Below are 24573 nucleotides of genomic sequence, written 5' to 3'. Positions count from 1 at the left end.
TGAGAAGAATAATGTATATGTTACCAATTTTTTATAAAGAAATGCATTTGATGTAGCCATCAGTATGAATGGCGTTTGAATTGCATATGGACATTAATTAGAAACGCTAAGTGTAACCGGCCAAGATATATATATTCTTTTGATTATAAGGGCTGACAGTGTAAGGACACATTCTAATGACCATATATTAATTCAGCTATGCATTTCTTCCTTGGAAGTTAATTGCTAGACAATATGACAATATATATAATTGATATACAATGTAGAAAATAGGATGTATGATTCCCATTGGAAGACCTGGCTGACAACCTCTATCGATGCAGTTCTTGCCGAAATATAACTTACCAGCTTGCACTTAGGAAATAAAAAGAACAGATATTAAAGACACAAAGCCTGTGTGTTGCTATGCTGATCTTTTTTATTTATATATGTTACTTTTTCATGTAAACAGTTTTGGAGGCACACGGTAACAAAAGCTCTATAGCAACAAACACAATTGAACAACGTTTCACTCCATTTCACATTGGCTTCGGCTGCGGATTGTACAATATTAAGGCAACCTGAGGAATAACAGGTGTCAACAAGAGAGGAATGTTTTGGAAGTTGGCATCTAGTTACCTTAATGTGGTTGTAGAGGATAAGGGAAACGGGTCAACTGTCTTCACAAAAAGTGTCACCTCTTTCCACAGGTTGTGTGTAGTATTGCAGTTGTCCTGTCCACTTGACGCTGTGCTGCAGCACCAGACACAACCTGCGGAAATGCAGTCATGTTTTTGTACGTTTCTCTAGAGGACCCCAGTTCTCTAGGAACAGGACATTAACAGGACAGAATTTGGACCCAGTAAAATTTAACTTTATTAATGCCCAACTCTTTAACATACAATGGTTAATGCTCATTTAGATGATAATGCTACAGGCATGATAGGGCATGGGAATCATGTAATTTAGAAAATATTGACTTTACTGGTACCAAAGTAAATAGCAATTCTTGCAGAGTGCATTTATATGGCCCCTGCCAATACATCACCGGAAGGTGCAACAATCTGAAACAATTATTACTATGGTGAGTTGTTATATATATACTGAATAAAGTATAAAGTATAATATCCTTATAAATTCTTTGGGATATCCCATTGTGTTTCCATTAAGAAGCCCATGTAAAAGTTACGGGAAAGCACCAAAGATTCCTTTGCAGTTGTATTTTCAAGGCATGGAGGTGCAGAGGATATCACAAAGGTATAATGGTACTGATATCATTAGCTCATGAATAACAAGTAATATAGAATGTAGAATGAGATAATTCTCTAAGCCAAAAAATCTCATTCCATTGATGACTAGTAACACATTAGTACAATATTATAGATCTGTTATATATTACACTTTCAGGTCTACATATATATATATATGTTTACTATGGGTACAAGTAAAACTAGGGTCATTCAGCTGTTATATACCGGGATAAGACATGGCAAAATCTCAGTGACCATTTCCTTAGTGATCTTCTACAATCATTTGAAAATGTGAGGAACAATATGTGGGAAGGTGGGATGTGAACATTTTTCTAATTTACATTATTTAGAAACTCTTGTAGGTATCTGTATTCCTGTTTAGTGTGTGTCTATGGAGGGCAACTACCTGTTTACACAGCTCAGAGCAGTAAGGATTAACCCTTTCTGTTTCAGCTTGAAAAAAAATGATCATAGTATATAACAGTCAGTAGAAGTCAAAGTAGAATTAAAACATTCACTATTCAGCCATGTGTAAAGAAACAGGGTAGGAAAGAGGAAACAGGGTAGGAAAGAGAGTTGTCTTCAGCCAGGTAGATAGATCAGTCTTGACAACGGAGAAGTAAAACCATTACTAAGGGGCACTTTGCAGTCTGTTTCATTGCAAACTATCAGAATTTCTTAATGGTGTATGTTAGGAAAACGTTCACAACACCCCTCCCCCCACATTATTAAAGATGATCTGAATACTCATTAACAGTAAATCCCTTTTGAATTTCTGCTTCTGGTTCCAAGGCTTTATACAGGCCATGGAATATACATAAATATACTGCTTGGTAAAAATAAAAAAGTAACATAAAATTATCAGTAGTGAAACACTTATTATTCTCTGAAAGAGGTTATTCTCCTAAAGGTACCTTTGGAAAATCCAGTGAATAATACATGTTAAGATGAGGAATACAAGGATTTACCTTTTACCGAAGATTGTTATCTGCTCAAGCATGAGACTAAACTGGTTGCTATGGATATGCTTCCTAAAAATATATTTTGATATGTAGTTGCCAAACAAAATGTTTCTAGCATTCCATCAGGTTGTCCGAAGTATATTGTAAAAATATATGTAGGTTCACCACCCTCAAAATCTACAAAATTGGGAAATTTAAAAACGAATGTAACAATTACAACCCTCATCTTATTGTTTATGGCAGCCATTTACAGAGAAAAAGTGCAGTCATCATCACTTTGGCATCATGTCAGCTATAGCCCAGTGTTGTTTGTTAAAGGACAGAAGCAAGGTAAGTGTTGTGTATTACTTACCATTCACTTTTCACAGTTTACATTTCATAATGCAATTTAGAAATGAATCAATGTTTGCTATTGGAATCATCATGTACAAAGTATACAATGAGATTTTAAAGCCTAGCTACTGTCAATGCCTAAAAAATCAACTATTAATACAAATTCCTCAAAATCTAATTTTCCTCATAAAATATTCATAAGACGAGAAAATGATAAATTGATAAATAAAGGTTGTATGTGGAAACTTCACCTAACCATTTGTCTGCCTGTGACTTTGGGGGAGCAATATGTCATCAGTTAATGTAATTTTTTTTATCTATAAATATTATGTAAAAATACTGTATGACATTTCTGGTCAGATTGTCTGAAAGATGAGTGACCAGGACAGGTAAGCAGCTCTACATAGTGGAAACCCCAGAAAATTCAACCCCATATTTCTTTGACTGCAGGGAGTAAGATAACAGGGAATACTAGTATTCCGCAATTTTTAGTGGAATTGTCCTTTGGGCACAACAGAGGAATCCCAACATTTTCACACATAATTATGGCAAATAGTGACAAATCAGTTGATATTTAAGACCGGAATATCAGCCACCTCTAGAAGTTACACTTAGCACATTAAATTGACTAAAAACGTACATTGACTTACAGACACAATTTAACAATTTATTTAAGGAACTCTCCAGAAACAAATTGTACACTTGGGGAGATTTGTCAAAGAAAGTATCCCCCAATGCAACAAAACAACAATTGAAAAATTTCAACCTATTATTCATTGTGTTTCTCAGCTTTTGTCACTTAATGTTCGCAGATATCATAATGCGAAACTTAGCCATTCAAGATCAACAATCTCATAGGTGCTCACAGACGAGAAGAAAATAGACCATAAAAGAATAGACCCTCTCTTAGGCCACATGCACACTGCCGTGAGCCCGCCGCACCGTAGCACGGCGGGCTCACGGCAGCGCGGGGAGAGGAGGAGGAGGTGAGCGCAGCTCACCCCCGCCCCTCTCCATAGCGATATATGGCCGCGGCGCCGTAATACGGGAAAAGATAGGACATGCGCCGTACCGCTCCCGTAGGGCGCCGTGAGCCCATAGAAGTGTATGGGGGACGTATATCGGCTGCATATACGTCGGCCGTATATACGTCCCCCATACTGTAGTGTGAATGTAGCCTTATGTTTAAAGGTTTGGCTTGGACTCCTTGACCCCCCCACCCCCATCCAACTTGTTCTCATTATTTAAAAACAGGGATAGTAACCCTTCTCCAGTCATATGATCTGACTTTTTGGTTCCCTGTTACCAATAAACCTAAAATTGCATTGATATATGTATATTTACTGTTGATTTTAGGTGGAATTTTTTTCTTTTACATAGAATACTGTTATACAAGGTTGAGATATATTTTCAAACAGAAAAAAACATATATATTACTATAAATTAGGCTGCAAGTGCCTTATTGTTCTTTTTTAGACACTGAAAGCTAAGAAATACTTGTAGGCATATTTATTTTCCTAAAAGAAATGCAATGAAGGTGTGACCATCTATTTCTCTATGTTGAAAATATTACATAAGGCTCCAGTCGTGGGAATAACCCACTTAGCACTTTTGTGACTTCCTGACCTTTCCAGGGGTAAACTAGCCATATCATAAAGGTGACTTAAATGATTATATGGCAGGACACAACAGTAGTACAAAGTAATGCTGAGAAATGGTTGGCACTTGAGTTGAAGTGGCAGTCTAGCTCATTGGCAGCGTTTAATCAATGGTCCTATGATATGATAGTCTGAGGCAGCCTATAATGTAACAGCAGTTCAGAAAATTAGTGTTGCATTTATCTGATGGTCTTTGTTTTCTTTGACAAGTCCTAAGTTCTATTAGGAAATAGGTGAAGGGACCATAAAGTGTAATAATTTTTCCTGCACCTTAGGTGTATCACATGCCTATATCACACACTGTTGCATTTACTAAAGGCTGTCAAGTAGGCACTTACTGCCACAAAATACACAACGGTTTATACAGTAGCTCAGCTCACTGCAGACAAATACAACACACAGTGTACTACATCAAGTTTGTTCACTGATGCACAGAAGAGAGTTATTTCAATCTTCATAGCTTATCAGTCCCAACCTCTATCACTGGATGAAGGGCATCCTTTCCTTATTTTCAGTGTCACCCTCGTGGTCTTCTTCTTCTTCTCCAGCCTCACTGGTTTCTGTGCTGTCATTGGCCATCTAGACAAAAGTGAACGTTTTGTGAGAAAACTGTGGAAAGCCATGAGTTCTCGGTGTCCATACAACACAAGATGTAAGTTATAATGAGTTTGAATGTGAGGTTTACACATCTTGTACAAATGTTTTAAGCCAACCGATGCTAAAAGAAAATACTTTTGTCCTTGCTGCATGTCAGGCCAGGAAAAGCACCTGAGGATTAGGAATGGAAGGAGGAAGGAATAATGCTGAAGAGTGAGCATGTTAGTCCAATTCTGCTGTACACATCCTATTGACAAGATGCTATTTTACTAAGATGAAATAAATATGGCGTTTCAAAAGTGATTGACACCGTCGAGTGCTGGATTATCACTTCTTTTCTAAAATTAACTCTACACATGCTGAGCTCCTGGTGTTTCCATGCAGATGATCAGGACTATACATTGATGAGCTGCTTTGTCTCTTATTAAATTTGTGGCACATAAATTAATTTGTGACGTGTTCTAAGTGCGATGAGATCCAGTGCATCAAGCACCGTCCCTTACCACACTGTGACTGTGCACAATGGGTACTGTAAATTAGCTGCCGTTTTGCGGCTTGCTAATGGCCCCCATTTACAAATTTGTAAATGAGTTCTCAGAATGTATACGGACATCCCAGAAAAACATATGGCAATTTTATTTGTTTTCATTTATTCACCGTGGAAGAGTGATATATGCTACTTTATACCTACCATGTTTCTCCAAAAGCAAGACAGGGTCTTATGTTATTTAATGTTCCTCATAATAGGTTGAAGCTCATTTTCTGGGGATGCCTTATTTTTTCCATGAAAAAAATATCCATATTTATGTAAATATAAGAATGTCATTATCTTCTGAATCATAATTGTAACTCCACTAACCCTCAATTACATTGTGAATTCCTTTTGATACTATGGGCTTTTGTATCATTGGCCCAGTTTTTAATGTCTAGCAATGGCACCTATGTAAATTGCTTGTAGTGCATTGAATCTGTCAGCTCTTCCCTGGATGGGACCTGGGCTGTACTAATATAATGGGCACATTCAAGTCGGGAATTTTCTTTCTACATATGGTCCTACCTGTATTCCTTTCAATTTACGTGGGTGGGGTGTTCGGCGTTCAACCCGCCAATGTCAACTAGGCCACAGACCAAAGAAACCGGCCTGTTTGTGGTCCGGATGTGGCCCTCAAGCACACAGGTGTGTTTTTGGCATTAAGTGAGTGTGTGAACTGTAAGGTAAGAGTCCTGCTGTGACTGTTGGTCAAGATCTATGACTGAGCAAGCCACTGAGGGACAAGTGGATGGCTAAAAGTTATATGGTGAGCTTTAGGCAAACATCTGTGTTAGAGCCCAGTGCGTGCCAAATCAGGAACCCATTGGGCACACACTAAGTCACTGTGTAATACAGCTATACAGGGCATAGCCTCTTAAGAGTCCCACATTCTTCCTTTTGGCATATTTGTATTTTGATAACTGGCTTCCTCAGAAATTGTCTCCAGAGGGTTTGATGGAGACCATATGTTATTTAAGAAGCAGGCAAATAGAACCTTCAAGGTCTTGACAATGCAAGACCCCTGGTAATAAGACTTCTAGATTGGTAGGAGAATTAAAAGCAACAAACATATTTGATAATATTTGTGTTGCTGCTGTTCCAGATGGTAGGAAATACACAGTGATGGTTCATCAACTACACTCACACATGTCCTGCAATGGAATATCTTACAGGAGCAGATGCCCGGAGGGTAATTGGTAAAATCTACTTTTGTTTGCATACTGTAACAGCATGTGGCAATATCACACTCTGCATCAACAGTGTCAGCCTTCATTAACTCAACAGATCCAAAAGGAAATTCATTATGTTGACAGTGCATGGGAACAAGCTGTTTATGCTCTCTAATGTTTAGCTCTTCATGTACTTTAGAAGGCCGGAGGAAATATTTCGATGCTTTATCCATGCACAAGAGAGATTGAAATGTAATATTTCCCACTGGCTACAAAGTACGGCCCCGTAAACTGAGAGAAGAACTTGGAAATCTAAATGCATTAGTCATTAAAATGTGTAAAGTTTTAAAGATTTCTCTCTTTTAATCTTCTATTATTAATTATATTGAGACACCATTAAACTGCCCGAAATCTCTGTAGAACGCCAATAACGAGTACAAAACTGGGTATCAACTCTGATGGGTTAATGGTAATTGTTAAGATTTTCCTGATGGACCTTTTAAGGAGACAGTGGATGAATAAAGTTACAAAACCAGTTCATACAGCCAATGCTTGGATAAATTCCTGCATCATGCTTTAACTGTACTGCCTACTCAAGTTTTTACTTTTTTTTCTCACCAAAGGTAACGGTGTAGTTGTATCTCAAATATTGGTATATGAGATATTGGTGAATCTCAAGATAGGACTGGGTACTGGAAAGATTCACATTGATTTATGGGAATTTATTGGATATACAATTAATATGCCTTAAATGGAATACCTCTATAAAGCTATTCCTGCTGTATATCTTCCCTTTGGTTTGCATTGCAGCTCTGGTTGTTTAAGGCTAGGTTCACATCTCGTTTTTAGAACATGTTCAGTGCTCCTGACGTATGAGAAGAAAGAAGTAAAGCTGGCACTCACCGATAAAAATCCAAAACTTTATTCCAACACGGTTAAAACAACATAGTTGTGGGAGGGAAGCAAAAAGCTACAGGAGCCCACAGAAGGCGACGGTCCGTTTTGCGCTTCAGAAGCGCTTAATCCTGCCTGACATTCCGGCGTCCTCACCTGTACTTTAAATTTCGGGCGCCGGACATGGTATCTTAGCCTAAGATACCATGTCAGGCTGGCATTATATGAGATATTGGTGAATCTCAGGCTGGCATTATATTATGGTGGAGCCTAATTTGCATATATAGCAAAATTATTTTTTACAGAAATGCGGCCATGCAAAGATATAAGAAATCTAGCTGGGGACGGGGAGGTCCGTAATAGTCATTTACCATCAGGTAATCTGATGGTAGATTTAAAGATATACATATCATATAATCATTATGTTCCTCTGAGATATCAACTCTGTGTCCTCCGGTCCCAGATAGAGTAATGTACTCTATGTATAGGTGCTCTGCAGGAGGTGATGACATTCCTATATCACATCTCCTATTTCAAGGTGTAATATAGTGACATCATAACACCTCATCCTTCACAGCAAGAAGATAGCGAATGAATTAGGAATAGAGGCAACTTTTAATATTTATTATTGGGGGTCAAATTAATGGAGTCTTTAGTGCAGAGTCTTTAGCGCTTAGACACATGGAGACACATTTCTTGCCCACGCTGCACAATTGGCATTCCAGTGCTCAGCTGGACCTTGCACCACATTTATCGTGCAAAGTCCTACAGAAATGGGTCGCACGCCCCATTTTAATCTTGCCGCAGAAAAAAAAATACTATACACAGGCAAACTGCACATAGTGCCCACTGCACTGTTCTTTGTAAATATGCCGCATTATTCACTTTGAGCATCAGTCAATGTGGGGGTATTATTCAGAGTGGACGGGAAGGGGGCACATTGAGGGGACTTTTGTCTGCCAGAATTATTCAGTGGGAGCATTATTTAGTATGGGTATTACTAGGTGGGTTGTTTCTTACAGTATGCTTTATTAGGAAGTGGGCCACATTTAGGTGGCAAGTGTAGATGTTTCATTGAGGGGCATCATATGGTGGGGAGCATATCCACATGATATGTCATAAATACATGACAGGTGCAGATCCCTCACGGCCAACTCTAAAACTTCTGATGATGTCCTTTGTGCGGCCAAGCCAAATGAAAAGACAATTTGCTCTGCTTTTTCACAAATCCCATAGACTTGAATGGAGAGTGAACACACATGCATATAAAACTCTGCATTCTGCCATCTGTGTGCATAGAGTGAGCTGCCCCCCATTTTTGAGATAGATGCAGATCCGAGTTGGGACCCAAAAATATCTTGTATCTTTGACATTTTCTATGGATAATAATAATAATCTTTATGTATATGTGTAATAAATACTATTATTCATAATACCTGTTTTAGTGTGATGGCCACAATGACCCAAATATCACAAGATGTAATAGGCAGGGATCTCTTCTGTGTTTTCTGTAGCTGTATGTTATATGTACTGTTGTTTTTAGCACAAGCATATGTGGGCGGAGGGTATGTAGAGGAGTTGACACTACTGAGAATTCAATGTATATGCACTGCAGCCTGTGCCCCGAATCTTTTATGACCCTAGCAAAGCCCCTGGCTGAGAGCATACGTTACTCACCACGAGGGTTGACACCCCTGATTTCTCTGTCCATATAACATTGGCAGCTGCAAATCACAGACTGCTGCCGTTGTTCAGTCCTCCCACCACCTTCAGGGAGGAGGAGAAGGGTGATCCTACTGTATAAGCATACAGTGGGATACGTCCTTGCCATATGTTGTAACGACACATCGGGAATTTGCCCAGACAACCACAAGCCTAAAAGTATTCTCCAGACACACACCTGATTATTGAAGATACACTGAAGAAAATATACTGCAAAAAAAAAAAAAAACTTTCAGTAGTAACAATGACTGTAATACTTACTAGAGGAGTTGGGGCTTTTTCCACATCTAAAATCAGTTTTCCAATGTTACCTCTGTCATGGATTCTCTGCATTGCTTCTTTCACCTGAAATGCCCCAAAAAAGTGATATTTATTTGAGCAATTCTTCACCCACATGCATGCAACTCCAGTTCTCTGACAAGTAAACAAGATGATAGGGTAATGCATAGGCTTAAGAACACTACAATGTGAATAATGCTGCTATCCAAAACTAGTGTTATTCAAGTAAACAAACAAATCTTGGTAATAGGAAGTGATGTATAATGCATCTCTGTTGGCAGGATCCTGTTCACATAGTTGTAGTATTATTCAAAGGTGAAAACTGGTCACAGCTTACCTCTTACAGTACAAAACAGGTTGGCCACATTCACGTGTGGCATTTGGGGAGGAGTTACTCGTGATTGCATCATGAATGAGCACTGCATGTTTTGCATTTTTTGCAATATGTGACCTTCCACGCCTTGACAGGTTGGTGGATTGGGGGGGGGGGGGGCAGGGTTGTATAGTAGTCACAATTCGTGGCCATGAGCCAAGGATTGCGACCTTTACATGCAAGCCATGATAAATTCCCCCATTCTCCCCATAGTTTAAGATGAACTTTGTGCTGTGAATGGTTACTCTGGGATCAATTTTGCTTGTTGAGAGTTTCATAAAAATGCACAGTTAATTTGCAGGCGTACAGACAACTAAATCAATCATCCAGTCCATGCCAAAAGTCAGGTCAGAATCGGGTTGATCAGGGCCGGCAACAGCACTGGGCATAGCTGGGCAAGTGCTTGGGCCCAGAGCTGCTGGGGGAAGGGGGCCCACATGAGGCTGTACATAATCCATGGGGATGAGGGGAGCTATATCTAATGAATCCATAGGAAATGTGGGGGCTTTATATAATATAAACAAAAAGTACGCCACTATGGATAATTTTCTTAAAAAATTTTTTGTTTTATATATTTCTTATTCACAAATTGATTACACAACGTACAAGTATGTCAAAAGAGTTTTTCAATTATTCAATTATTCAATTATGTCTTGCATGTCAAAACTGTAGCTCTATAATAAAAGGAGATAAGATCTCCCATCCAAGAAAAGGGACTCCAATTCATATTAAAAGTAGGTTTACCTGTGATAGTAAAAATGTAATTTATATGATTAAATGTCCCTGTGGGAAAGCATATATTGGACAAACTACTAGACAAATAAAAATTCGTATCAATGAACATAAATCAGCTATTAAGAACTATGAGAAAAATATAAAAATAATGAAAGAAAAGAAGGAAAAGGGAAAGAAACAATATGAAACGTCACTAGCTAGACATTTTTTTGAATATAGACATAACGTATCTGAATTAAAATGGACCATATTAGAAGAAGTGGAAGCAAATGATAAAGAGAATATAAAAAGATGCCTACTCCAGCGCGAAGTTCACTGGATACATAAACTTGAAACACTAAATCCAAATGGGATAAACGAAGAATGTAATTTTAATGTATTTCTTTAATGCATGTCTCTGATCGCTGCCAGTCCCTCGCCCCTCCCCTTGTACTTGGAGGGTTAGCTTAGATTTCACTTTTTCTATGCATAGTTTAAACGAAAAAGAGAAAAGCTCTGTTTTATTATGTATATTTGTATAGATAAATTAGAATATACATATTGAATGTATTAAAACTTTGGCTATACCGGTATAAATTCAAGAGAAAGTTGGAGACGCGCATGTCTGAGGAAGGAGGCGTGACCTCCGAAACGTCACAAGAATCATGCGAGTGTTTCTCTCTGCTAAGAAGTGACTGAAAAAAGATCTACTCCTCTGCTGAAAATCATCTGTGAAAAAGCCTCTACAAAGCCACGGTACAGTGAAACCTCAAAAAATGGGAATTGCTTGCAACCCAAACTATATATGTTAAAGGACTTAGAGGTAATACCTCGAAAATAATTGAAAAACTCTTTTGACATACTTGTACGTTGTGTAATCAATTTGTGAATAAGAAATATATAAAACAAAAAATTTTTTAAGAAAATTATCCATAGTGGCGTACTTTTTGTTTATATGCTGCTGAGTCTGGACATTCTAGGGAGTCTAGCGTGTTCCACTATCTTGAAACTTTTGTGCCTAAACAATATTTATACTTAGGGGCTTTATATAATGTAACGATAAGGGGCTGTACATAAAATAACCATGAGGAGGCTGTATATAAAGTAACCATGAGGGGGCTGTTTTGTATGATAAACTAGGGAATATTTTAGGGAAGAGGAAACTGTTTAAGGTTCTGAATTTTTAGTGCCGCCATGTAAATTCAGAGGAAAGGGACCTACTGAGGCTCTGTCGACCAGGGCTCTACTGCCCTATGTGGCAGGTGTCATTTTTAACAACTAATATACAAACCTAGCTTCTACAGTAAAAACAACAATCCCTGTGATAAAGACATGAGCATCATGAACATATTTTCAGCCATTTTAATGACATTATGAGGTTACCTCTTCCAAAGCCCACAACGAATCCACCAATGGTTTGATCTTCTTCATATTGTACAAGGCAAGCAGCTTGTCTACAACCCCTCTTATGACACTGGCGCGTCCTTGTTTGAAAAGCAGGTTTAGCAGTGAGAATCCTGACATAACTTTGTTCTCTTCATATAATTTAATCGGATTGACCTTTTCGACTTGCCACCACTAAAAGAATAAAGATTGACTGTATTAGCCTACATTATGCAGTTATTTGTGTAGCCCTTCTGGTATGGGGCTTTACATAATGTAGGTGACTACATAAAAAAATGTACTCAAAAATATTGTTATTAAAGGGGGTCTACCACCTACCTACTCAACAACAATGAAAGAGAAACTCACATTTCATGTTTCTCTGTGAACTTTTTTTAGTTACAATTTATGAAAACTAGCTTCTCAGTGCACCAAGGTCAAGGTTGTGTCTGCCGGGAAACCTGTTTTCTTTTTATGTTGTTCAGAACCTAGTAACACCACCCTTTTACCTGCTGCTTGACAATCCCTCAGAGAACGAAGATATAAAAAGAAGAAAACTACTCTGTACCAGTAGGCGCCATCCTAGCTTGGCACACTGAGAAAGTAATTTGCATGAGATAGATTCCTGAGAAATAGAAAGCTTATAAAGTGCCCTATACCTTACTGTTTTAACTTGTGGGTGAGTTGGGAGGTGGTAAACTTTCTTTAAAGTTGTTTCATGATACACCCCAGGAAATGCTCCAACCAATGTTTTCTCTTGTGTTTTGTAAGCTCCGGAGACACTCTGGAAATAGAGTGCAGTGCAGAGTGGTAGCATCAGTTCCAGAGTGGTGGGCTAGCATTAAAGGGGTATTCCCATCTGGGCATTAACATTTAATTAAATTAATTTACCATATGTAAACATTTTTTCAATTGGATGTTATTAAAAAAAAAAATTCCTGTGTGAAGATAATTTCTCATAAATGTTGCCATGTTGTCCTCGGATATGACCACCTCACATTTTGGCAGCAGTGGCCTGACGTGCACTATATTGTTCTGCCTGACCACTTGGATTTTGCAATCATTACTACAGGACGGCTGTGAGACCTGAAGTAACTTCAGGACATTTCATATATAAAAACTTTTTGTTTCTTTGCCCAATCCCTCCTGCAGAGCTGGTCATATCCAAGGACACAGTCTTGTTTCTAAGGGACCATATGACTACATTTGTGATAATTTATCTTCACACAGGTAATTATTTTTTAATAAAATCGAATGGAAAAAATGTATATATATGACATATTAGTTAAATTAAATGTAAATGCAGAGACGAGAATACCCCTCTAAGTAATGCTCTATTATTACTCAAACCACTTTAACAAAACAATGTGAATAAAGTATGGAAAATTGGTACACTTTATCAGTGATCTAATTGGAGTCTACTAGAAGTTTTGACCATACATTTGTGGATGTTGTTAGTAGCAGCAAATATAGATTTACACTTGATTTACTCATGTAGCTGGACTGTTCCACAGAGCAGAGGGGAGGGACTGAAGAGCAGTAAAATACTGAGATTTTACAGCACAGTGTGAGGTCAATCCTCCAGTGCATCTACAATCCGGAAAAATGAAAATTCTGTTCTACTGCTACTTACAACAGACATAAAGGTATGTTACACAGCTTTCCTATACTGCTACTAAACACTGGGATAACAGTATGTAGCAGTTCCTACCCAGTGTTTGGTTACAAGTGGCAGCATTTCATGGAAAAGCGGAAGGGTCTGCTGTTCACTGCCTGGCGCTGTGGCTCCATTGTCCAAGGTGGGTTCATGGTGGTCTAAACCAGACACTGAAGGCATAAACAATTTCCCGTTTAATTGAGAAATACTTGATACACATAGATACAAATATACATTCTAAACTAGTTGTCAAATTACGCTAGATTTAAGGGGTATTCCCACAAAGACAAGTTTCTTAAATATACTCAGAATAACAAAATAACACATTCTCGAATTCAGTTTAACAAAAATACAGCATTTCACAGATATAATTCCACCCTTTCTCTATCAGTCCTGGTGTATATAATTTCGGATGCCCCGGGATCGGACCGTAACCTTCTATCTTCTATGGTCGGGCAGGGCAGGCTATTCTCATGAATAGTTTCTCCTATCTGCAGGATGCAGTCTGCCCTTACCTCTTCTATTACAAGAGGAGCTCACCCACAGACACTTCCTGCCGGAAAGCAGCAGTGTGCAGAGACTTACTCTACAAACTACAGGCAAGATAAGATCTTTATAGATGGGTGAGACAATCTGTGTGTGTTATAGCTCGATGTAGCAGAGATGACAGTATTTGTTATAGCTCTGATGTAGCATGGCTGAGTGTGTCATTGTATGTTATATGCATCTCATGGATCTCACCATCTCTCATCTCTGATCTGTGTCATCTCTTTTTCTATGTTTCAGATACTAGTGAATGTTCAGAAGCTAAATAAAAGTGTAGATAAGCCTGTACAGTTATAATATAAGTACATTGTCAGCACACATAACCTCATAGCACTAGAGCAATCAAAATGTGCCTACTTAGAGAGTCCCCACTTACACTGACCATCACTGAGTGATAGGAACTAAACAGCAATACAACTGAATAAACTTGTAAAGTAAGGGGGGGGGGTAAATGATCTTTATTGTGTAAACATCACTAGGGGGTTCAAATTTGTGAACTTTCTTCCATGGGCAAACCCCTTTAATGATCCTCGAAATCAGTTCTAAATAATCATTATTCTTTATGCAAAACATTTTACTCCATGCCCCCTTTGTTATATAATTACATCTGCTATAATTTACAGCTCATGACCTAAATAAAGACTATGGTAAATGACTAAAGTAAGTAGAATACAGCGGCACTCACCAGTTTCGTGCGAAGGAAACTCTGCCTATGTACACACCTCAATAAAGATTCCTTTGCACGAAACTGGTGAGTGCCGCTGTATTCTACTTACCGTATATACTCGGGTATAAGCCGAGATTTTCAGCACAAAAAATGTGCTGAAAAACCTCACCTCGGCTTATACACGAGTCAACTAAGAAAAAATAATAATAATACTCACCCTCCGGTGTCCGGATCCTCGGCGGCAGCTCCCGATTCTTGGCAGCGGCTCCGCTCCCCTCTTCTTTCTTCACTGGCGGCTCCCGGTCTCTTTTCTTTCTTCACTAGCCGGCAGTCGCGTCCATGCGATCTGCGGGCGGGCGCACACTATGATGCGGCGCTGTCGCCGCTGATGACATCATCGGCGGCGACACTGCCGCATCATAGTGTGCGCCCGCCGGCAAGTCGCATGGACGCGACTGCCGGCTAGTGAAGAAAGAAAAGAGACCGGGAGCCGCCAGTGAAGAAAGAAGAGAGGAGCTGTCACCAAGGTTCGGAAGCCGCCGCCAGGACCGGGAGCCACCGCCGAGGACCGGGAGCCGTGCCGAGCATCAAAGGTGAGTATCGTCGGAGGGTGAGTATTAAGTTTGTTTTTTTTATTCACTTGGCTTATTCACTTGGCTTATTCACTGGTTTTTCCAGTTTTTGATGGTAAAATTAGGGGTCTCGGCTTCGTTCGTTCTCTCCGTTTATGATACTATGGTAAATGACTATAATGTGTATTGTTATACCAAATAGAAATTTCTGAGACCTTTTTTTTCCCAAAAGAACAGTCACCAACAGATTAATTCACCATATGAGATGTGGTTTCTAAGCACTGATTGTAGACAAATTTATTTGTATCAGTCCACTCATATATGCCAATGCAAAGCGAATGAGGGAGGAATGACTTATATTGTTCTTCCACCATTCAGCTGCACTGATTTTCAGCAGCCATCTCTTTTTTCTAAGTCTAAAACCTATCTTCACACAAATAATCAGGCTCCCTGCCCACTGCAAGCGTCTGCACTGCAATGCAATTCAAAAGCATTTGACATAAGGCTTAAGGTAGTGTTCACACATTCAGTTTTTCAGATGCAGTTTTGAAGCCAAAAGCTGGTGTGGATGATAATGGGTACAAACTTACCTAGAGTTACTTCTCCTTTTTGACTCCATTCCTGGTTTAGACATCAAAAACTGCATCTGAAGAAGTGAATGTGTCAATGCACCCTGAGGTGCATCGTGAAGAACTACATTCAATTTGGAGGGGTTTTTATGTGCAGGTACAAAAATATTTTTTTAACACGTTTCATCTGCCCACTTACTGGCTGCAGCTGTCAAATGCTATATTCATGTAACCATAACATGGGAGGACTAGTACAGAGGTGTGCATTCACAGTCTGCGGGTGACTGAAGGAAAGACTGCCCAAGCCACAAGCACAGTTAAACTTAGGACCTGCTTCAAAATTTGCAACTGAGGCACTCGGCTTATTCATGAAATTTGTGGAAACTATCGCCATGTTTATGAGCTCATTAAAATACATGGGGACGTGTGCTAGTCCTGGAAATAATAGCTAACAAAAGCCCAGAGGCAGTTACAGACCACTGAGAGAACAGTGGGGTGAGGCTATTTCTTGTGGTTTTTTGGAAAATGACAAGCTGAACAAATCCTTTCAATTAAAATATTATGAATATCTAGGTTGTGATACTCACTGATTTTGCAAAACTAAAGAAGCTTTTTGTTTCACCAGTAACCATATTGGATGAACCTGCAAAAAAAGAATGTTATTGGGATTGTGTATATGAAATAAATATATAAAAAATAAAAGAGGTCCAATTAAACAATTCTTAAGCCCGTATCAGGCTGTGACCCACACCCCGTGCAGCATGGCCCATGACTTCTGTTGCTACGATGTTCTTATAGAGAGTGGGGCACATTTACTAAGGGTCCGAATCACGTTTTTCCGCCAGGTTTCCCGAATTTTTCCGATTTGCGCTGAATTGCCCTGGGATTTTGGCGCAAGCGATCAGATTGTAGCACATCAGGGCCGGCTTTCATGTGACAAATCGGGGGCGTGACCATTGGAAAACCCGTCGGATTCGGAAAAAATTGTTGAATTTTTAAAAAATTTTGTGTCGCAAAAATAGCACTCACATACACCGAGACAAAGAAGGTGAATTACGGCGTGAATCCTTAGTGACCTTAACGACCTTAGTGAATCCCGGCAGAACACGAAGCAACGTCGGAGAACGCGCCGCTGGATCGCGACTGGACCGGTTAAGTAAATCTGCCCCAATGTGTCTGTGTCCCCTGCTCCTCTACCCTCTCTCCATGTCACAGCTGGTGGAAGGATAATCTGTAAAGTCTGAACACTGCCGATTTTTCGCACCATCCAACTGCACGGAGACAGACTAGAGCAGTCATGTGGTAGACACACAGCGAACAAAGAGGCGTCTTAGATTTCTATTATTTACTTCCAATGTGGATAATGTATTGTAGTGTCACTACAAAATCCTACACATACAGTTTTGGATTTCAAAAACAGGAATACTTACTATTTACAATGTACCTTCAACATATGCAATCTGTTGTGCAATTATCTACAATAATATGCCAAACCCTCTCGCATAGTGGTGCGGACAATGGGGCACATTTACTAAGGGCCATGCACCAGTTTTATGTCAGACTTTACACATTCTTTTCAGTGCAAACTGGTTGCACAGGTATTTAAGAAGTGGCTGAGATACATTTCTGGCGCACGTGACACTTTGTAGCACAAGCTGCACTATACCCGATGTGACACAAATTTCTGCACTGAAAGGGGCATTCCAGTGCTCAGTTGGACCTTCAACCTCATTTATCATGCAAAGTCCGACAGAAATGTGTTGCACGCCCCATGTTAAAGTTGTACCAAAAAAAGTGGTGCACTCTGTTGAAGCAATGCGCCAGATTCATGAGGAATGTGAGTGCAACCTGCACTATACACAGGCAAACTGAAAGTAGTGCCCACTGCACTGTTCTTAATAGATGTGCCCCAATGTCCCTGTACTTGCTTCGGTCTTGCTGGCAGACTCTCCATAGTACATTGGACACATTATCAACTGGCACCATGTCTACACAGTGAAGCAGAAGCAGATAAATGACAGTATGCATGTGTTCTTATTTTGACCTGTTTTATCTCTTCTTTTTGCAGGTTTTTTGATTTTTTGGGTTATTTTTGGGTGCATCTTGGCAACTATGCCAGGGGCTTAAGTAGTTACCTGGAGGATGCATCTGTTGCAGTGTTCCTAAATGCATAGTGTAATATTGACCTTAATGACTCTCACATATGATAATGCCCCCTTACTGTGGCCAATTCACCTATGGACCCGTATAATACCCCCTAAAGAAACTCTGCAACATGTAAAACCCCTCTTTTAGTCTTCCTTTAAATTTGGGTTTCCACTTTTATTTATCTCCCCTATCTCCTGTCCCATATCCTCCTCTTCTAGTGGCCTCCAGTCCTCCAGTCTCCTCATACTGTGGCCACCTGTCCTTCAGCCTCCTCCTACTGTGCCCCTCTGTCCTCCAGCCTCCTCTTACTGTGGTCTATTGTCCTCTATCCCCCTCTACCTGTTGCCTCCATCTTCCTCTTCATCTGGCCCCATGTCCACCATCCTGCTCTCTCAATGTCCTCCTATCCTCCATCCTCTTCTACCTGTAGCCTCCTGTCCTCCATTCCTCCTCATATTGTGGCCTCCTGTCCTCCATCCTCAAACTGTGGACTCCTGTCCTCCAGCCTCCTCTTACTGTGGCCTCCTGTCCTCCACCCTCCTCACATTGTGGTCCTCTGTCCCCTATCCTGCTCATATGCTGGCTTCCTGTCCTCCATCCTCCTAATATAGGGGCAACCTGTCCTTCAGTCTCCTCTACTTTTGGCCTCCTGACCTCTATCTTCCTCTACCTGTGTCCTCCTGTCCACCATTCTGTTCTTTCTATGGCCTCCTGCCCTTCATCCTTCTCTGCCTGTGGCCTCCTGTCCTTCATCCTCCTCTACCAGCCCCCTCTTACTGTAGCCTCCATTCCTCCAGCCTCCTTTTCTGGTGGCCTCCTGTTCTCCAGCTTCCTACTGCGGCCTCTTGTCTTCCAGCCTCCTCTTGTGGCCTCCTGTCTTCCATTTCCCTTCATATAATGGTCTCTTGTCTCCCCTCATATAGTGGCCTCCTGTCATCCTCCATCTCCCCTCATATAGTGGCCTCCTGTCCCCCTCCAACGGGACTGTGTTGGGAGCTATGTTAAATGTATCTTTCCAAGACTAAAGTTTTCTTTGTTTTGCAACTTTTTGTAGAGCAAAACACCTCCCTCTCACCTCCCTTTGAGCACTGTGGGTTGTAAGGATTTTTTCAGACATGATGGTTAAAATGCAAATAAAACTTCATAAGAAAATACATTTTAAAACCTTCATCTGTGTCAAAATACAAGCCATGGATCAGGAGTACATAAACCAGACAACAGCAGAGAACACATCTTGGCAAATGACTAGCAAGCTAGGAACCTGAATGCCAGTCGGGGAAGTTTTTCTCAGCAGTTTGTACTATTCCAAATTAAACCATTTAAAGGGCACCTACCACCCCGATTCTACCTATAAAGGTAGAAGGGGTGGTAGGTGGATGGATGGGACGTGAGGATAGCCCTTTTTTAAGCTAATCCTCACGTCCCGGGTGTCTTTTAGAAAACTTTATTACATGTATATGCTAATCTTTTTATGCGGCTACTGGGGCGTGGAGTAGCCGGACATGAGGCTACTAGTCGCGGCTACTCCACGCCCCAGTAGCCGCGTTACTCCGCCTACCAGGTAATCTTCGGCGCGCAGCTCCTGGTAGCTGCGCGCCCTCGTCCGGGTCCCCTGCGTTCTGCGCATGCGCAGAATGCAGGCCTTCGGCTCCACGGCCGCGCCTCTGGGGCCGGAACTACTGCGCATGTGCAGTAGCCGGGGGACTCGTACGAGGGTCGAAGATTACCTGGTAGGCGGAGTAACGTGGCTACTGGGGCGTGGAGTAGTGCCGCACTTGCTCTTGTGCCGCACTTCTCCCTATGGAGAGTGGAGGGGTGAGCAGCACGTGGCTGTATGCGTTTGTGTGAAACAGACCTTACACAGTAGAAACATCTAACCACACTTACCATATAAAATATATGTTCCCAGTGGTTTCAGGAGGCCAATTCCTTTCCCAGTGTTTTCTCCGCATAAACTGTCCAGGACAATGTCAACTCCTTCTGGTGAGATTCTGGAAATAATTAAAGAAAGAACTTGTATTTCTGCTTCACACAATAAGATCTTTGTGGAAATATGAACTATAGATTCAGCGATTTCTATTATGTAAGGAAAGTGTGCACAGGCTTGGTCTGGCCCACGTGGCTGCGCAATGACGTCGAGACTGTTACGTCATCGCACGGCCACGCATCTCCAGGGACAGGAGTCGGACACAGGATGAGGTGAGTAAAGTTTTTTTTCCCCCTTAAAATATGGAGGGGAGAAGGGGGGGGGGATCTTAATAAAATATGAAAGTTTACACTGCTCTACAATGCATAAGTATTGTAGAGCAGTATATTGGACTTCAAACGGGAACTTGAACCAGCGATGCTCTGATGCTCTTTAGGATATATAAAAAATAAATAAAAATATAAGCCCTTAAAATGTCACTTTCCCATGCAAACATTTAATAAAGTATAAAAAACACAAATACACAAAATAACTCCACATATTTGGTAGTCCCTCATCCGTAACAATCTGCTTAATTTAAAAAATCAGTACTGGATCCGCATGGTAAATAGAGGAAAAAAAACACAAACATTTTTCCCAAAAAAGGTAATTTTTAATTTCTAAAAAGTGATAAAAAATGTTATGCACTCTAAAATAAGGCCACTAAAAAGAACAACTCTTCTCGCAAAAAATAAGCCCTTAACCAGATTTGTCAGTCGAAAAATAAAAAAGTTATGCTTTAAAAAAATGGTGATGCTTAAATGAACAAGATTTTCTGCAAATTAGTTTTTATTCAGTAAAATTTAATACAATACACAAAACCCTGACATATTGTGGTAACAAAGAGTTAATAAAATCTCACCAATTAGCTATAGATGCCCCAAAATTATGTAGCAGAAAAGTACATCTCATGTGACAAAAAATAACCCCTACAGGTCCACATTAAAAAAGAAAAGAATTATAGCTTATACAATTTGACAATGCAAATCTGTTCTGGATGGGCTCCTTTCATTTTATGGCCGGCCATGCACCCATACAGCAGGTTACCAACATATATAAATTGGGTATCAAACTTTGTGGAGCCTTTATTCATTTATACCATCACAAATGTTTAATTTTCCGCCCAAAATGAATGTATTGTCAAAAAATATTACACTTTGTAGACCACACCTCCATTTTGTTTTAACCCCTATAAAACACCTTAAGGGTTAACAAACTTCTTAAAGTGCTTTTTTATACGTTGAGGTGTGTAGATTCCATAATGGGGTAATTTACTAAACGTGCTATTATTTGGACCTCTCAGAGTCAATTAAAAGTTGAGCATTAGAGATGGACGAATGGATTCTAACGAAGTGGAATTCGGTCCCAATTTCAGGGAAAATTTGATTTGTCACGAATGCGAAGTTTACAGTGATTTGTGGGAACAAAATTTTTTTTTCTCCTTTATTACCAAAATAGGCGCAAGCACAATGGGGCAGATTTACTTACCCGGTCCATTCGCGATCCAGCGGCGCGTTCTCTGCGCTGGATTCGGGTCCGGCCGGGATTTATTAAGGCAGTTCCTCCGACGTCCACTAGGTGGCGCTGCTGCGCTGAAGTTCCCCGGAACGCACTGGAATACACCGAGCCGGGTTTTCTTTCAGCCACGCCCCCTGATTTCCATCGCATTTCCATCCATTGCATGCCAGCGCCGATGCGCCACAATCCGATCGCGTGCGCCAAAATCCCGGGGCAATTCAGGGGAAATTGGCGCAAATCGGAAATATTCGGGTAATACGTCGGAAAAACGGGAATCGGGCCCTTAGTAAATGACCCCCAATGTGTTACATGGGGCAGAGAACTCTGGGAAGAAGAAAGGGACACCCTCGATGACATGTGCAGACCTGTAAGCCAATCAGCAACCGTCAGGCTTATGTGGTGTCACAGCACTATAAAAACAGGCAGCCATTGCGGCATTTCACATTGCATGTGCTGTCTCCAGCGCCTATCTGCTTGTACTGTACTGTGCTGTAGCGATTTATGCTCCAATCCCTGGGTGTCCATTGTGGGGGATCGGTATACCCCAAATGGCAGTTCTTTTTTGTTGCTGAAATGAATAGGAAGAAATATGTGTAAAATCCACATAGTTTCTGGAGTGACTGATCTTTGTTCCAGTCCCAGGGTGTCCGTTTTGAAAGACCTGTATACCCCAAATTGCAGTTCTTATTTGTTGCTGAAGTAAATAAGAAGAAATCTGTGTAAAATCCACATAGTTTCTGTAGTGATTTCTGCTCCTATCCACGGGTGTCCGTTTTGGGGGATCTGTATACCCCAAATTGAAGTTCTTTTTTGTGGCTGAAGTGAATAAGAAGAAATCTGTGTAAAATCCAAATAGTTTCTGTAATGATTTCTGCTCTTATCCCAGGGTGCCTGTTTTGGGGGATCTGTATACCCCAATTTGCAGTTCTTTTTTGTTGCTGAAGTGAATAGGAAGAAATTTGTGTAAAATCCAAATAGTTTCTGTAGAGCTTTCTGCTCAAGAAATACGTGTCAAATCCATGTAGTTGCTGGAGTGATTTTTTCTTTAATTCCAGGGTGTCCATTTTGGGGTATCTGTATACCGCAAATTTCAATAGTTTTTTGTTGCTAAAGTTCAGAGCAAGAAATATGTGTCAAATCCACATAGTTGATTAACCACTATGTCACACAGAAAGGTGGCAGAAGGAGCAGGCAGAGGTTGCAGCACAGTAAGGGGACAGCAAAGCAGGGGTCAGTCTGTGAGGCCAGAACTGCCATTGTAGTGTGTTGATTAACAATCCAAAGGTTGTTTAATGGTTGACTAGGTCATCCACTTCCTCCCAAATAACATCTGACAACCCCAGCCTAGAGTCCGTGGGTTTGTCAGAAACAACACTTAGTTGGCATGGTCAAGTAGCAGTTCAGCGGCCCTCACCTGTCCTCAACCAGCCTCTGTCCTGTTCATTTCTCTCAGCCAGAGATCTACTAGGTGGTCTGGGCTCGGCGCCACTATATAGCGAAGACAAAGTCTTTGAGGACAGTCAGCAGCTGCTTGGCATTGAAGAGGTGGGGCAGACATCCTCTGCTTCGTGCATAACAGATGTGGAGAGTGGCACAGGAGGTTATGTTGCACTTGCAAGTAGTCAGGCTGTGCATACTGAGACCGTTGAGTAGTAGCAGTAACACAAATCGATGATGATGTAGCCGATCACACTTGGGAGCCGGATGAAGCAAGGGTGTCAGCTTGAGCAGCAGGCAGCAAGTCGCTACTGTGTCCATGAGTCAGCAGGGTAGCAGCAGTACGAGGACGGGAGCCAAACGGCCGTGGGGTGCAGAACCCACTTCGCAGGTCCAAGTAGGCAGTGGCACCGGGGCTTAGCGAGGCAGTGGCGTTAGTAGTCAGTCAGTGTAAAGTGTTGGTGGTAAAATCACCAACTCGGCTGTCTGGCAGTTTTTTGTTAAGACACCAGAAGAGCTGAGCATGTGTATATGTAGAATCTGCGGGTAGAAAGTAAAGCATGGCCAGGAAGCTAACGTTGGCACCACGGCCCTGTGTCAACACATGCAGCATCACCATCCAATGGCCTGGGATAAACATGGGATTCCTGGCAGCCAACACTCACATACTACTGCCACGGCTGCTGTGGGAAGATGGGGGGTAGGAACAGTAGCAGCTCCATCAGCAGCAGCTTAAGTCTGGAGTCTTTAATAAGCAGCTTCCTTCACCCGCCTAATGAGGAGGGTAGCCGCCACCAGCAGCAGGACATAAAGCAGACCCTGCATCAGCAGGTGGTGGCCTACATGGACAGCACTCTACCACCCCAGGTAGAGGATACCCTGGACTACTGGGTAGCCAAAGTTGATGAGTGGCTGCAAATTGTACAGTTTGCAGTAGAGAAGCTGTCCTGCCCGGCCAGTAGTGTGACATCAGAGCGGGTGTTCAGTGCGGCGGGGGCCATTGCTATCCCAAGGAGAACCTGCTGTCCACCAGTAATGTGGAGAGACTGACCTTTGTCAAGATGAATCAGGCACGGATCGGCCAGGATTTCAACACACCAATGCCTTATGCATCAGATTAGATCATCCATGACGCCTCCTCCAAACGTTGAGAAATGAGTCTGTATTCTAACTACCTGCTTCAGCCACTATTCTGATGCTGGCACCCGCCTGATACCACACATCTGCTGCTAGTTGCTCCATCTGCCTCCCCCCATCTTTACCAGGGACTAGAATTGTCACCCACCTCCACACTCTGTCATTGTGCCACTTTCTGACCTCCTGCTACTACTGCAGGTACCTCCACACTTTGTTATTGTGCCACTCTGTGGCCTACCATGTTGCTGCCACCTTCAGTATTTGTCATTGTGCCACTCTCTGACTTCATGCTGCTGCTGCCACCTCCACACTTTGTCATTGTGCCACAATGTTTCCTACCATGTTGCTGCCAGCTCCAGAATTTGTCATTGTGCCACTCTCTGACCTCATGCTGCTTCTGCCAACTCCAGAATTTGTCATTGTGCCACCCTCTGACTTCATGTTGCTACTGTCACCTCCAGAATTTGCTATTGTGCCACTCTCTGACCTCATGTTGCTGCTGCTGCCACCT

At 41.2% G+C, this 24573-nt stretch overlaps 1 protein-coding gene across 2 annotated transcripts in view; it reads right to left on the bottom strand.

Annotated features, from left to right (window-relative positions):
• Positions 1 to 398: 398 nt before the first annotated feature.
• Positions 399 to 24573, bottom strand: part of VAT1L (vesicle amine transport 1 like) — an 82970-nt gene continuing 58795 nt past the window's right edge. For both annotated transcript variants that reach the window (XM_072117496.1, XM_072117497.1), the window contains 5 exons: positions 19892 to 19995; positions 16444 to 16499; positions 11846 to 12040; positions 9358 to 9441; positions 399 to 4761 (listed from right to left, as the gene is read on the bottom strand). In XM_072117496.1, coding sequence (XP_071973597.1) covers positions 4663 to 4761; positions 9358 to 9441; positions 11846 to 12040; positions 16444 to 16499; positions 19892 to 19995 — 538 coding nt within the window. In that variant the 3' untranslated portion in view covers positions 399 to 4662. The remainder of the gene's footprint in view (positions 4762 to 9357; positions 9442 to 11845; positions 12041 to 16443; positions 16500 to 19891; positions 19996 to 24573) is intronic.

Source organism: Engystomops pustulosus, chromosome 7 (assembly GCF_040894005.1).
Source record: "Engystomops pustulosus chromosome 7, aEngPut4.maternal, whole genome shotgun sequence".
Classification (NCBI taxonomy): Eukaryota; Metazoa; Chordata; class Amphibia; order Anura; family Leptodactylidae; genus Engystomops; species Engystomops pustulosus.
The sequence above is the reverse complement of the archived record's forward strand: the minus strand, read 5'-3'. Positions and strand labels throughout refer to the sequence as shown.